This window comes from Heterodontus francisci, chromosome 15 (genome assembly GCF_036365525.1).
Source record: "Heterodontus francisci isolate sHetFra1 chromosome 15, sHetFra1.hap1, whole genome shotgun sequence".
Taxonomy (NCBI): domain Eukaryota; kingdom Metazoa; phylum Chordata; class Chondrichthyes; order Heterodontiformes; family Heterodontidae; genus Heterodontus; species Heterodontus francisci.
The window spans coordinates 83,935,132-83,951,269 of record NC_090385.1 but is presented as its reverse complement, the minus strand read 5'-3'; the positions used below and the strand labels follow the sequence as shown (position 1 = coordinate 83,951,269).

Sequence of the window (16,138 nt, the reverse complement as noted above, 5' to 3'; positions counted from 1 at the left end):
GATACAGTTCCAAGTCAGAATGGTGTGTAACTTGGAGGGGAACTTGCGGGTGGTGGTGTTCCCATCCATCCGCTGCCCTTGTCCTTCTAGGTGGTAGCTGTCACGAGTTTGGAACGTGCTGTCAAAGGCACCTTGGTGAGTTCCTGCAGTGCATCTTGTAGATGGTACACGCTGCTGCCACTGAGAGTCAGTGGTGGAGGAAGTGAATGTTGAAAGTGGTGGGTGGGGTGCCAATCAAGCGGGCTGCTTTGCCTTGGATGGTGTTGAGCTTCTTGAGTGTTGTTGGAGCTGCCCCCATCCAGGGAATTGCAGAGTATTCACACTCCTGAGTTGTCCCTTTAGTTGGTGGACAGGTTTTGGGGAGTCAGGAGGTGAGTTCCTCGCTTCAGAATTCCCAGCCTCTGACCAGCTCTTGGAGCCACAGTGTTTCTATGGCTGATCCAGTTCAGTTTCTGGTCAATGGTAACCCCCAGCTGTTGATGGTGGGGGATTCAGCGATGGTAATCCAGTTGAATGTCAAGAGGCAATGGTTAGATTCTCTCTTGTTGGAGATGGTCATTGACACTTGTGTGGTACGTATGTTACTTTTGCTACCTTCCAGTCCACAGGGACCATTCTAGAACCTAGGAAATTCTGGAAGATCAAAGCCAAAAGGATCCATTATCTCTACAGCCCCCTCTCTTAAAACCCCCTGATGGATGTAGGCCATCAGGTCCAAGGGATTTGTCAGATTTTAGACCCATTAATTTCTTCAGTAATATTTTACTAATACTAACATCCTTAAGTTCCTCATTATTTCCAGAATGTTTTTTGTGTCATCTACTATGAAAACAGATACAAAGCATTCATTTGAAGTTTCTGCTATTTCCTTATTCCCCATCATAATTTCCCCTGTCTCAGCCTCTAAGAGATCCACATTTATTCTCACTAAGCTTTTCCTTTTTATATACCTATAGAAGCTTTTACAATCTTATGTTTCCAGCTAATTTACTCTCGTATCCTTTTTTACCAGTTTCTTTGTCATCCTGTGCTGAATCTTAAAAATCCTTCCAGTCCTCAGGCTTACTATTTTTTTGGTGACAGTATAAGCTCTTCCTTTAACCTAATATTGTCTTTAACTTCTCTTGTTCTCTTGTTGGCCCACTTTTCCTGAGGGGCTTTCATTCCTTCAGGGAGCATATAATCATTGCAAATCAATGAATTAATTTTTAAATATTTGCCATTGTGTATCTACTGTCGTATCTTTTAATCTAGTTTCCCAATCTCAGAATCGTTACAGCGCAGAAGGAGGCTATTCAGCCCATCATGTCTGCACCAGCGCTCTGAAAGAGCAACTCTCTCAGTTCCATTCTCCTGCTTTCCCCTCATAACCCTGCACATTCTTCCTTTTCATATAACTGTCTAATTCCCTTTTGAATGCTTCAATTGAACCTGCCTCCAGCACGTTCTCAGGCAGCACATTCCAGATCTTAACCACTTGCTGCATGAAAAAGTTTTTCCTCATGTCACTTTTGCTTCTCTTACCAAATACTTTAAATCTGTGCCCTGTCGTTCGTGATCCTTTCACGCGTAGGAACAGTTTCTCTCTATCTACTCTGTCCAGATCCCTCATGATTTTGAATACCTCTATCAAATTACCTCTCAGCCTTTTCTTCTCCAAGGAAAACAGTCCTAACTTCTCCAATTTATCTTCATAACTGAAATTCCTCATCCCTGGAACCATTCTCGTGAATCTTTTCTGTACCCTCTCCAATGCCCTCGCGTCTTTCCTCAAGCACGGCGCCCAGAATTGGACGCAGTACTCTAACTGAGGCTGAACTAGTGTCTTATACAAGTTCAATATAACTTCCTTGCTTGTGTATTTTATGCCCCTATTAATAAAGCCCAGGATACTGTATGCGTTAACTGCTCTCTCACCCTGTCCTGCCACCTTCAATGACTTATGCACATATACACCTAGGTCCTTCTGCCCCTGCACCCCCTTTAGAATTGTACCCTTTATTTTATATTTCCATGTTCTTCCTACCAGAATGAATCATGTTACATTTCCCTGCATTGAACTTCATCTGCCACCTGTCTGCCCATTCCACCAACTTGTCTATGTCCTTTTGAAGTTCTACACTATCCTCCTCATGGTTCACAATACTTCCAGGTTTCATATCATCTGCAAATTTTGAAATTGTGCCCTGTACGCCAAGGTCTAGGTCATTAATATAGATCAGGAAAAGCAAGGGTCCCAACACTGATCTCTGGGGAACTCCATTACAAACCTTCCTCCAGCCCGATAAACATCCATTAACCACTACTCTTTGTTTCCTGTCGCTCAGATAATTTCGTATCCATGTTGCTACTGTCCCTTTTATTCCATGAGCTACAAGTTTGTTCACAAGTCTGTTGTGTGGCACTGTATCAAATGCCTTTTGAAAGTCCATGTACACCACATCAGCATCATTGCCCTCATTAACTGTCTCTGTTACCTCCTCAAAAAGCTCCAGCAAGTTAGTTAAACATAATTTTCCCTTCAGAAATCCATGCTGGCTTTCCTTAATTAACTCACATTTGTCCACGTGACTATTGATTTTGTCCCCAGTTATTTTTTCTAGAAGTTTTTTCACCACCAAAGTTAAATTGACTGGCCTGTAGTTGTTGGGCTTATCTTTACACCCTTTTTTGAACAATGGTGTAACATTTGCCAGCTCATTGCTTGTATCTACATAATTTGCTTTAAGATTTCAGACCCTAGTTTTATGCTCAACTAAATCACTCTCAAACTCAATATAAAATTCTGTCATATTATGATCACTGTTCCCTAGAGGCTTCCTTACTACAAGCTTATTAATTAACCCTGTCTCATTGCACAAAACTAGATCTAAAATCGCAAGCTCCCTTGTTAGTTCCTTGGCATACTGATCTAGAAAACCGTCTTGAATGCATTCCATGAACTAGTCCCCCCACACACTTGCTGCATATTTGGTTTGCCCAGTCTTTATGAAGATTAAAGTCCTTCATGATTGTTATATTATGCAACTCTAATTTTCTGATTTATACTCTGCCCGTCACTACAAGAACTGTTAAGGAGGCCTATAATCTACTCCCACTATTGTTTCTGCCGTTTAGCTCCACCCAAACTGATTCGACATCTTGATTTTCCGAACTAAGATCCTTTCTACTGTCCTTATCCCATCCTTTTGTTCTTTACTCTTTCTCGTTTGTTTTTCTTTTGTTTCTAAGCCTTTATTGTACTTCACACGAGATCAGCAGATCTAAACAGGCTGTGAAAATTATTTTCCAGTTCGTAGTTGACTTAAGTTCTACTCTCTGCAGATCAAGAACAGTCCTCCGACTGTGTCTTCTCCACCTTCCAGATTGGATTTTTCTGTAGCCAAATTTTCTGGCCTATTTGTGGCCCTCTTAAATCCCATCAAAAGTATTGAATCATTGTTACATACGAACATATGAAGTAGGAGCAGGAGTAGGCCACTCGGCCCCTCGAGGCTGCTCCGCCATTATGTAACTTCATGGTGGAACTGATTAATCCACATTTCCACCTACCCCCCATAATCTTCCACCCTCTTGCTTATCAAGAATCTATTTACTTCTGCCTTAAAAATATTCAAAGACTCTGCTTCTACTGCCTTTTGAGTAAGAGAATTCCAAAGACTTTCAACCCTCAGAGAAAAAATTTCTCCTCATCTCTGTCTTAAATGGGCGACCCCTTATTTTTAAACAGTGACCCCCCTAGTTCTAGATTCTCCCACAAGGGTAATCATCCTTTCCACATTCACTCTGTTAAGACCCCTCAGGATCTTATATGTTTCAATCAAGTCACCTCTTACTCTTCTAAATTCCAACGGATACAAGCCTAGCCTGTCCAATTTTTCCTCGTAAGACAGCCTGCCCATTCCAGGTATTCGTCTAGTAAACCTTCTCTGTGCTGCCTCCAACGCATTTACATCCTTCCTTAAATAAGGAGACCAGTACTGTACACAGTACTCCAGATATGGTCTCACCAATGCCCTGTATAGCTGAAGCATAACTGCCCTACTTCTGTATTCAATTCCCCTCGCGATAAACGATAACATTCTGTTAGCTTTCCTAGTTACGTGTTGTACCTGCATACTAACCTTTTGCAATTCATGCACTAGGACACCCAGATCCCTCAGCATCTCAGAGCTCTGCAGACTCTCACCATTTAGATAATATGCTTTTTTATTCTTCCAGTCAAAGTGGACAGTTTAATATTTTCCCACATTATACTCCATTTGCCAGGTCTTTGTCCACTCACTTAACCTATCTATATCCCTTTGTAGCCTTCTTGTGTCCTCTTCACAAGTTACTTTCCTACTTATCTTTGTGTCATCAGTAAATTTAGCAACCATACCTTCTGTCCCTTCTAAGTCATTTATATAAATTGTAAAAAGTTGAGGCCCCAGCACAGCTCCCTGTGGCACACCACTCATTACATCTTGCCAACCAGAAAATGACCCATTAATGCCGACTCTCTGTTTCCTGTTAACTAGCCAATCTTCTATCCATGTCAATATGTTACCCCCTACACAATGAGCTTTTATTTTCTGTAATAACCTTTGATGTGGCACCTTATCAAATGCCTTCTGGAAATCTAAGTATAATACATCCACCGGCTCCCCTTTATCCACAGCACATGGAACTCTCTCCAAGAACTCCAATAAGTTGGTTAAACATGATTTCCCTTTCACAAAACCATGTTGACTCTGCCTGATTACCTTGAATTTTTCTAAATGTCCTGCTATACCATCTTTAATAACAGCTTTTAACATTTTCCCTAAGATAGATGTTAAGCTAGCTGGCCTGTAGTTTCCTGCTTTCTGTCTCACTACCTTGTTGGGTATAGTTCAGTGGGCACTTGGCCATTGGTATTCGTCCAAGTGACCACTATTCATGCATGCATGTTGGCAGGCTGCTGGACCAATGGGGTCAAAGTGCATCACAGCTGAGTCCAATTCAGTTCTTTCCCAAAGTCCATACATGTGTACTTCCAACAGGAGTTGCTGAATGCCAATCAGGAGTAAGTTCTCTGGTTGGGTTGTCTATGCTGCTACTTTTGTTGAGGTCAGCTAATTCAGCACAGATCAGATATAGAACCTAAGACCTTCCTATTGTGTATGGCTCAGCAACTCCTTGGTTAAGTTACAATGGTGTCTCACATATAATTTTTAAAATGAAGCTACATTTAAACCCCATTTCCTGTTATGGTCAATGAAATGACTCATTCCATTTAATTGTCAGCTGAGAGGATCCTCCCAAAAGAATGTTTGTTTCCTATTGATGACATTTTGCGCATTTTGTGCTTTGAGGCAAATCACAGACCTGTCCCTAAAATATTTTAGATTTTTTAGAAAATCACAGGACATAAAGAGAAATCAATAATATCTCAAGGGAAATCTAAAAATTGCATTAAGAATTCAGTGTTTGAAAGAAGGTAAGATATGACTGAATCTATTTAAAAGCAGGGATCAATGGATTGTGTCCACTTCACTGAACAAATTGAGTTTAAGCGAATCTTGCTGGAAACCCTCAAGATGTATGTTTAGGTACTGTTTTTAGTGGGGAGAGAAGAGGCAAGAAATGTGTCCCGTTTTGGGGGGAAATACTTCAGCATTCAGCCAGTCAGTTTCAGTAAAACCAGTTATCTACTGTCCCTTACTGGATCCAGGTCTGAATGTTCATCTTAAAAGCTTAAATATCCCTTCTCAACATTCAAAATTTAGTGACTCATCAAGTGAGTATTCGGATTGGACAGCAGATGCAGGTATTAACCTCCAACCACCCAAACGATTGGTGAGACGAATAGTACGGCACAATAGCAGCAGCTCTGAAGATGAGAAGCTGGGAGAAAGATTGGCTGTAAAACGCAAGAAGTCCAGACAGAAGGTACAAGAATGTGTGCATCATTTTGTAATTTTTACCTATATGACATGGAAGGGATTTTTGCATTAAATTGTATTGATAAGGTAAGATTCAATTTACAACAGATAACTCCCGGAGTTCTACAAGACTTTTAGGTCTCGAACTTCATCTCCAGTACTGGCACAAAATGGGAGGTATCTGATCAGCCACCCGTTATAAGCAGCGTCTTATATTCAGGTCCATTGCAGTCAATGCTGCATATAATGTGGGCCGATCACATATCACCCGCTTTGTGCCATTGCCGAGATGAATGTCTGGCTCTTGGAATGTTAATTAGGATGCATCGGGTTGTATCAGTTTGAAATGAACGTTATTGCAGATATCTCTTGAATTTATAATAGAGTTTTTATTCATTATGCCTGGCAGGAATTTAACTGAATGGCTTGCAGATACTGCAAGTTTTCATATCAAGGGGTTGACCTTGGTAACTGATTTGGCAGCTCAGTGAACCAGTTGTCAATACCCAGAGTTGAGGGCAGTATCAAAGGATAGTCTTTTCTTTCTTTCAGGGATACTGTAACCCAAGACCTAGATATGAACATGTACAGTCTGTTGAGGTGCAAGGAGTGACGGGAAATAAATGTAACTCATTGGAAAACTCTTGTCAATTCATTTCATACTCTGTGTAAAATAAACAAAAACAAAGCAGCTTTGCTTCCGCGCGTTTCAAGTCTGCATCCTGTAAAGACGAGAACACATGCGGTGGCATGTGAGAGATCATAGTACGCGCATCAGTGGGTCTGTCATCATCCCTGGGCCCAGGCTATTGGGCAGTAAACTGGTTATTGCAGGGTGCATTTAATCTTCCTAACGAAGGTGACGGGTATGGCTGAACTTGAGCGACTCTCTAATGCAGACTGCTGTAATTCTTAAATTGTCTTCCAATTCATGTAGGTTCTGAAGAGTTTGCTCAGAGACGATATTGATTTGTAACTTTCCCCCATTGCCAGAAGGTAGACCTGTTTTGCAATGACATGCTGAGGTCAGATGCATAACAAAAAGAAATTGTATGGATATTGCTGTATCTGTCTTTCAGAATGTACAGGCTAAGATGAGTTGATTCATTACTTGCTCTCATTCTGCATAATGCATGAATGCTAACCTATACTTAAATTATGGGTTATTAAAGACTAGAGATTTGTTAAATATCATAACTATAAATCTTAATCTGCACACCTGAATGTGACTTTTATTAAATAGTGTAAATGGCTTCCATTCACAGTAGAGCTCAGCAAGGATCTACCTGACTTGCACGTGGCATTTTGTTCTTGTTTAACCTAAGTCAATTAAGGTTTCTGACTAGAATTTTATTTTTACAGTTCTTACCCGTGTTGCTTCTTCTATCGTTTCAATCTTATCAATGTTTTTGCTGCACCAAATGAGCATTAAGAAGTCTACTTGTAAATAACAAAGTCCCATACCTTCTCCTTTGCGTGGGTGTGGTGAACTATTAAAAGGATTTTACATTTCCTACTTTCATTATAAATATAGCACTGGCACTTTCAAATCCAATCCTGTTTTCTCAAATTGGAATGTTATATATACAAATATAATAGAGGCCAAGTGAACTCCTTGCAGTGGAAGGTGCCCCCTCTGAAGAATGGATTCCTCCAGCTTGGATCAGAGATACAACACCACGCAGGTCACCATTTGTGCCACAGATGGGTGATGAGGTGAGTGTTTGATTCTTTTCAAATGTACAAAATATGTCTGCTTTTTGAAGTTAACAGCTGTTTGATGTTTCTTGCAAAATACTGTTGCACAGCCTGCCAACACTTTGTTTTATTTCTGAAAATTGTTTGGCTGCATAAATTTATTCGCACCTTGATTTATCTAATGGTATATGCACTAGATAAATGTAGTTCTTTGATCCACTTTTTTAATCACTTATGTGCAATTTTTAGCAAAGCATGAAAGACTCTTAAGTGAACCAGCTTTTTCAATCAGTGCACCTAGATGCCAATAGAACGTCTTGGGCAACGTTCCCTCTAAGCTGCGCGACTATGCAGAAACCCAGAAGTGCCTATGCAGACTGCACACAAGTTGTCCCTTTTGTTATTGCGCATGCATGGCCGTGCAAAAAGTTAACAAGTACCGCACACTTAAACAAGTCCCCCGCATGCTACAAAAATTGAAGAGGGTATGGTGATATTTGATCCCACTCTTTTTTTTTTTATTCATCCGTTATTAATGAACTACCCTATTGTGCAGCATCCTGTCCAGATGCAGCCTTGTGTGCATCGTGTGATATCCTTTGTTTTCAGAGTATGCCCTGTGACACATTCCTGTTTAACATACTTAACATTTTTCTGACTCTTCAGATTCTGGTGAATTTTTTTTTAATTTCGTGGAATTGAGCGTCACTGGCAAGGCCAGCATTTGTTGCCCATCCCTAATTGCTCTTAAGGTGATGGTGAGCTCTGGTGAGTTGACAGTAAACATTCGTGCACCAGTCCTCTACATATTGCTGGCCTATACTTTGGTACCTGCATGGTGTATCCATCCATTCAAACCTCACTATGGGCTGAATTTTGTTGAGCCCCCGACGTCGGGCTCTGTGGCGGGTGTCGGGGGGCTGGAAGATCGCAGTGGCAGCGGCCCTCCACGGAGCCCAACGCTGATCTTCATGGCAGCCGCCCCCCACTGCTCGCTGACGGGACCTGACTTTAAATGTTTAAATAAAGGAAATACATCTACCTACAATTTCCCGCCATCTTACCGGCTGTCCAGGATCTGTGGTGCGATGGGCAGCACTCACGTGCCTTCACATTCCCGTCCAGGGGAAGCAGGCGCCACCGAAGTGGGGAAAGGGGGAGCTTAGGAATTTTTGGTGTGGGGGGTGGAATGGATGACTTCTGCACTTTGTGCAGTTGTAGGGGGGGAGAGGTCAAATGTTCAATGTAAGTGTTTTTGGGGGGAGGGAGTAACAGGGCAGCCATATATTTTCATTGTATTGGTGAGGATACAGGTCAGAAACTTATTTACAGTATAGTAGGGGGGTATGGGGTTCAACTGTGCAAGAGTGGCAGCGCTTTAAAAATGGCGCCAACGCCTGCGTAGAGGCAGCTGACGCCATTCACATGTTGCAGAGCCCACCCCCACCACATGCTAGATCATGGTGGCGTGGCAGTGCGCAGACCATGCATGTGGGTCGCCATTTTTTCCACACATTCAGCCCTGTGGGTTTAGTTTGGTCATCAATCTGGAAGGATGTCCTTGGTTTTCTGGTTGTCTAGTATTCCTTTTGTCTGTTACTTTGTGATGTGCTACAGACCTAATTTAGATAGAGTTGGCCTACCACATAATGCCACAGATTCAATATATGACCACAACAATCAAAACTGCAATGGATAGTGTAATCTTGATATCACATCTTCTTTGACTCAGGGATGAAAGAGTGCTACTTCAGTACAGTAAGAAAGGAGCTGTGTTGTCAGAGATGGTGTCCTTCAGTTGAGACATGGCACCAAGGCCCTTGTGTTGGTACAGGTGGTCGTTAAAGATCCCATTTATTATTTGAAGTGAGCAAGGAGTGTTTTTTTGAGTTCTGACCAATATTTTTCCTTCAAGTATCATCAAAAGCAGATTAATTGATTATTCATCTTACTGCATTTGTTTTGCTAAAAATTGCTGCTGTGTTTGCCTCTACAACAATGGTTGATACATTTCAAATTTAATTGTATATGAAATGCTTTGGGATTTGATTAGAGACTTTATAAATGCAAATCTATCTGCATTCTATCTGTCTTATCTTGCTCCAGGTGGATAATACTTTTGTCTTTTTAACCTTTCAGCAGTTTTACAAATTTCAATGTGGTAAAGCAGTTTTTGCAAAAAAAAACTGCAAACACTAGGGTATATAGCAACAGCAGCAAAAAATAAGTATTCAAAGTTATGCTGACATTGCCAGACCACACTTGAAATGTTGTACTGTGTTTGGTCATCTCACCACAAAAAGGCCTGATTTGGATCCTTCATCCCATGGGAATGTTGACCAGCTTGATATGCTGTGCTGAAAATGTGAGATCTCTTGCACCTAAGAGGAGGAAGTAGTGAGGAGGAAAATGGTAATGAATTACCTGAAGAAGCCATTGTTAGTCCACAGCTTCAAGAGCACAGAGGTGTTTTATGTGAGAGTCTCTTAAACCTTAATATGTTGATCTGAGGTCCTCGACTCCCAGCGTGGAAGTCTTCCTCCAAGCCTTGCATAGGCTACAGTAAGATTCCTCATGACTGCTTCCTTATGAATTACAACAACAAAGGTCTGATTCAGCTGATGCAAATTATTGACAGTTAGCAATAAATGAGATCAGTATATAACATCCACTTAGAAACCTGAGCATCTTGACAGAGTGAAACAAGTAGATTCACTGATTAATTTAGCAGCAAGGTCCTCATCAGATTAGAAATAAAAACAAAAAGTGCTGGAAATACTCAGCATGTCTGGCAGCATGTGTGGAGAGCGAAGCAGAGTTAACATTTCAGGTCGGTGACCTTTCATCAGAACTGGCAAAGGTTAGAAATGTAATAGGTTTTAAGCAAATAAAGCGGGGGTGGGGGAAAAGAGAACAAAAGGGAAGGTGCTGTTAGGACAGAGGGTCAGAGCGATTAACTGACAAGGACGGTCATTGGGCAAAGGCATAGATTGTGCTAATGGTGTGGTGAAAGACAAAGCATTAGTGCAAAGAGGGTGTTAAATGACAGAATAATAAACAGCACTAGCCAAAAGCACAAACATTAAAAAAAACAGTGGGCAGGCACATGGTTAAAAAAAAAAGAATGATGAAACAAACTAAAATAAAATAAAAATAAAAAAGGGCCAGTCATGCTCTGAAATTATTGAACTCAATGTTCAGTCTGGTAGGCTGTAGCGTGCTTAATCGGTAAATGAGGTGCTGTTCCTCGAGCTTGTGCTGATGTTCAATGGATCAGATTAGGATGATTTCCCACCAGGCCCTTTCATAAGTTTATTTGCCAAAGGATCATTCATCTTCAAGCAATTGGACATTTTCCGAAGTTAGTTGCTGACACTAAGTGAAGGAAGGCTGCCATGCTGCAGAAGAAAATAGTGGCCATGCTCTGGACTCAGCAGTGAGACCCATGACTTTTGGATTGCTTCTCCACAGGCAGGCATGGAGCTGTTTTGCATCACTTCCACATTAGCTATAGGAGTAATTTTTACAACTGCTTTATGATAGGAGAAAATTTATTTTGGTGGGCTTGGTGGAACAATTGCTGGAACTGTTCACAAATTACAGTAGGATATGTTTTGACTAGAATATCTGTGAAGCAGAATTCCATTTGATAACTTCCCTTTGCTTAACTGCTAGGCTATGTTGAAATCTAGTTTAGCCATAGGTTTTTGCACCACCATCATAAGATTCTGGGTATTTTATCCTGGAGTGTAATTTTCATGATATCACTCACTGCTTTCCCACCTCCATGGTATGGTTAAGGCTTGGTATGCATGTGTGCACTATTCATTTCACAAGCATCCATAGGGTATTCCTACCTGTAGGGCCTTGCATGATAGCAGTATGATCGGCCAGAATATAGAAATTACATAAATCTGATGTTAGCCATGGCTCAGTGGTAGTACTCGTTTCTGAGTTAGAAGGTTGGGGGTTCAAGTCCCATTACAGAGACCTGAGAACAACAATCTCGGCTGGCACTTCAGTACAGTACTGAGGGGGTGTTGCAGTGTTGGGGGATGCTGTCTTTTGGCTGAGACATTCAGCTGAGGCCCCATCTGCCCCTTCATGTGGAAGTGAAGGATCACATGTCACTATTCGAAGAAGAGCAGGAGTTCTCCTTGGTGCCAACATTTATCCCTCAATCAATATTGCTAAAACAGATTACTTGGTCTGTATGTCATTATTGTTTGTGTGTAAATTGGCTGCCATGATTCCTCCATTATAACAGTAAGTGCACTTCAAAAGTACTTAATTGACTCTGAAGTGCTTTGGGATGCCCTGAGGTTGTGATAGGAACTCTGTATATTGCATGTTTTTTCTTATGTAATAGAAATAATTCACCCTGCTCAGAAGAGAATATTTACATTCTAGGTATTCCATAGTCATAGTTAAGAAATGTGAAATCAGTAGACAAGTAGCAGAATGGATAATAAGCTGACCACAATACAGAAAACAAAATGGTGTTAAAGGTAATAAAAACAAAATGTTGGAAATACTCAGCAGGTCTGGCAGCATCTGTAGAGAAAGAAAGATGATTTTTTGAGTTGAATATGACTTTTCGAGTGATATCCAACTCGAAACGTCAACTTTGTTCTCTCTCCACAGATGCTGCCAGACCTGCTATTCCCAGCATTTCCTGTTTTTATTTCAGAATTTCAGCATCTGCAGTATTTTGCTTTTATTGTGTTAAAGGTAGTTACTCAGATTGGCAAAAAGTGGGAACTCGTGTTCCACAAGGATTGCTGCAAACCACTATTGTTCACCATTTACATAAACTACTTGGGCTCGGGAGTCACAAGTACAATTTGTAGGTGGTGCTGGGGCTATAGTTATTACAGAGGAAGACTGTGATAAAATATAGGAAGACATTAATAAACTTGCAGAATCAGTGAGTAAGTGGCAAAATAATTTCAATATAGCTAAGTGTGAGGTGGTATATTTTAGTAAGAAGAATAAGGAGGCCACATACTCCTTGGAAAATAAGTGTCTAAATGAGGTAGGGGGCCGAGGGATCTGGGATACAGATGCCCAGATCATTTAAAAGTAGTCATGCAGGTTAGTAAGGTCTTTATAAAAAGCAAACAAAGCACTAAGCTTCATTTCCAGAGAGATAGAATTGAAAAGCAGGGAAGTTATTCTCAACTTGTGTATATACCATGGTTAGACCACATTTGGAGTACTGTGAACAGTTCTGTTCTCCATATTTTAGAAAGGATGTAGAGGCACTGGAGAAAGTGTAAACAAAAAAAAGTATTGGATGATATCAGCACTGAAAAGTTAAACCTATCAGGAAAGATTGAACAGGCTTAAACTCTTTTTTTTGAAAAGAGAAGACTGAAGGGTGACCTGAAAGAGGTCTTGCAGATTATGAAAGGATTTGATAGAGCTAATGTGGAGAAGAGATTTACACTTGTGGGCGAGACTGGGACTAGGTGCCATTAATGTAAGAAAATCGCTAATAAATCTAATGGGGAAATTCAGGAGAAACTTCTTTACCCGGAGAGCATTTAGAATGTAAAACTTGCTACCACAAGGAGTAATTGAGGCGACTAGCATAGATACATTTAAGGGGAAGCTAGATAAACACAAGGGAGAAAGGAATAGGAAGATAAGTTGATGGAGTTAGATGAAGTAGGGTGCAAATAAGGCTCGTCAGGAGCATAAACACTGGCATGAACCAGTTAGACCAAATGGTCTGTTGCTGTGCTGTAAATATGCTATGCTATGTAATATTACTTTCCAAAAGAACTTGCCAATAATAGATCTGATCTAATCCTATAGAGCAAGATGAGGGGAAACGGGAGCTTTTCAGAAAGACTCAGCAGAAAGGAAGATTACTTTCTTTGTTATGAATAAGTCCTGTTGAGAAATCTGAACAGAAAGTTGGTATGGATGAGTGTAGAGAGAGAACTGTTAATTGGAACAGAAATTGATACATTAACAGAAAATTCACACCCAAATTGAATACCTGTGTTTTTAAGAATTTTGGTTACCCTTTCAGGTTGTATATTTTCGTCAAGGGCATGAAGCATATGTGAAAGCTGTTAAAAAAGCAAAGGTCTACAGTGTAAACCTTCAGAAGCAACCATGGATCAAATTAGAACTCAGGGTGAGTGTGGTTGTTTATAAAAAATAACTGCTATTTATGCTCGAGTGGGTAAGACAACTTGTTGCGCTCTTGCCTCCTTCCCCCCACACACCCCCCCACATGCAAACCTCCAAATTCCACCTATTTTTAAAAAAAATCCATGGCTTGAGATTAAGATTAAATAGCTTTTACTCACTACAGTTATCCTTTCATATCAGCTGGTTGGTGTCTGTAAATATATTTTCCATTTACTCTTTGTAGTTTTAATTGCTGCATTTTGTTAGTGATATTCAGCTATAGAAGCTGTGTAGTTTTTAAAGTTTTGGATTTAGTGATTTGAGAAAAAAAAGCTGATAAATACCAATAACCAGAATCCAGTGAATTTAAACTTAAATCCAAAAGAAAGCTGCCAATCAAAAATATATTTGAACAAATTACACAGTATTTGTATTTAATGACTTGACTCCTCCTTTGGGCACCAGTTTCCAACAAGCTAATTACCAAATTTGTATTAAGTAGAAGAGCTTCTTTTAACTTGTGGTGTATTGAAATTAGGGAATTGTTTTCAGAAGTGGTTACCCTTTCACAATAAGTACAAATAACTTCATGATTTCCAGGAAAAATAGAAAAGGTGGGCTGGATCTTGTTCTCCCCCAGGCGTTGGGTTCTATGGTGGTGGGGGCCTGAAGATGGCTCCGGATGAGGCCCACCACAAATTTGACGCCATGAGGGCCCGGCCTGATAATCTTGGCGGTGGCAAGGCTCCGTGGCAGCCCCCCTGCTGCTGGGCAATGGAACCACAATTAAAATATTGAAATCAATAATATGAATGAATTAACATGCACTTACCTGCGATCTTGAGTGCCTGCCGCGATCTTTGGCATGGCAGCTGGCACTCCCGCATGTTCAAATCCCCATCCGGGGAAAGGCGGCACCACACTGGTGGGGAGGGGGTAGGAGGTAAGATTTTAAGTGTTTGGTGGGGGGGGTGCAGGATCAAATAAAGGTAATAGGTGTAGAGGATGGTGGGAAGGGCTGAACTGTAAACTTTGTGCACTTTGGGGGGGTGGGGGGGGGGAGTTAAAGGTCAGATGTTAAAGTTAAGTGTTTTGGGGGCAAAGGGCAAATAGTTCATATAATTGTTATTGGGGGAGTGGGAAAGGGACGTTAGAAATTTATTTAATTTTGGGGGGATGGTTTCTGTCTTTAAAAATTTAAACTAGGTGGCAGGGTTGGCTGCCCGCCCTTTAAAAATGGCGCCAGGGCCTGCGCGCAGGCAGCTGATGCCATTGCCGGGGATGGACAGTCCGTCCCTCCACGAGATTGGTGGGGGGAGGGGGGTGCTCTGGCCAGTTAAATGAACAGTTGTCCTAAAGATTGCGGCGGCTCTTAGGCATGCGCATTTTCTGAGCTCGCCGCAGCCCGGTGCCTAAAATTTATGAACTACTGATTTTTCATTTAACCCAATAGATCTTGTGTCTCTGCTAATTGTGTAGTCAAAACATTTTTCATATTGTTTCACTAATCACCAGGAACAAGAGATTGTAAAGGTTGTTGGAATCAAGTATGAAGTTGGGCCACCTACATTATGCTGTCTGAAGCTTTCTCTTTTAAACCCTATCACTGGCAAAATGACTGGAGAATCTTTCTCTATTAAGTAAGTAACTCTTAAGTTTCAACTAGAAAGACATACAGTTTCATATTTTAGGCAGACACTCTGACCTTTCCAAAAACGATGAACTTCAATTTTGTTTTTATTTGTTTATGGGATGTGACCGTTGCTGGTAAGGCCAACACCCCTAATTGCCCTTGATGGTGGTGGTGAGCCCTGCCTTGAAACGCTGCAGTTCATATGGTGTGAGTATACCCACAGTGTTGTTAGGGAGGGAGTTCCAGAATTTTGACCCAGCGACAATGAAGGAGTGGCGATATAGATCCAATTCCGCATGGTATATGACTTGGAGGGGAGCTTGCGGGTGGTGATGTTCACACGTGTCTGCTGCCTTTGTTCTTCTAGGTGTTAGAGGTTCCGGGTTCAGAAGGTGCTGTCGAAGGAGTCCTGGCAAAATGCTGCAGTGTATCTTGTATGTGGAACACACTGCTGGTTGTGAAGGGAGTGAATGTTTAAGGTGCTGGATGGGGTGCCAATCCAGCAGACAGCTTTGTCCTGGATGGGGTTGAGCTTCTTGAATGTTGTTGGAGCTGCACTCATCCAGGCATGTCGAAAGTATTCAATCACACTCCTGAGTTGTTCCCTGTCGATGTTGGATAGGCTTTGGGGAAATCAGGTGGTGAGTTACTCAACGCAAAATTCCCTGCCTCTGATCTGCTCTAGTAACCACAGTATTTATATGACTGGCTTAGTTATGTTTCTGGTCTGTGGTAAACCTCATGATGTTGGAGAAAG

At 41.2% G+C, this 16,138-nt stretch overlaps 1 protein-coding gene across 7 annotated transcripts in view; it reads left to right on the top strand.

The window, feature by feature from the left end:
- brwd3 (bromodomain and WD repeat domain containing 3) overlaps positions 1-16,138 on the top strand; it is a 114,893-nt gene that overhangs the window by 50,752 nt on the left and 48,003 nt on the right. For 3 of the 7 annotated variants that reach the window (XM_068047768.1, XM_068047767.1, XM_068047769.1), the window contains exons 23-26: positions 5,751-5,913; positions 7,506-7,622; positions 13,645-13,752; positions 15,264-15,388. In XM_068047768.1, the coding sequence (XP_067903869.1) occupies positions 5,751-5,913; positions 7,506-7,622; positions 13,645-13,752; positions 15,264-15,388 (513 nt within the window). Of the gene's footprint in view, positions 1-5,750; positions 5,914-7,440; positions 7,623-13,644; positions 13,753-15,263; positions 15,389-16,138 lie in introns of those variants that run through there. The other 4 variants (XR_010976479.1, XM_068047770.1, XM_068047771.1 and 1 more) reach the window with 4 other exon arrangements.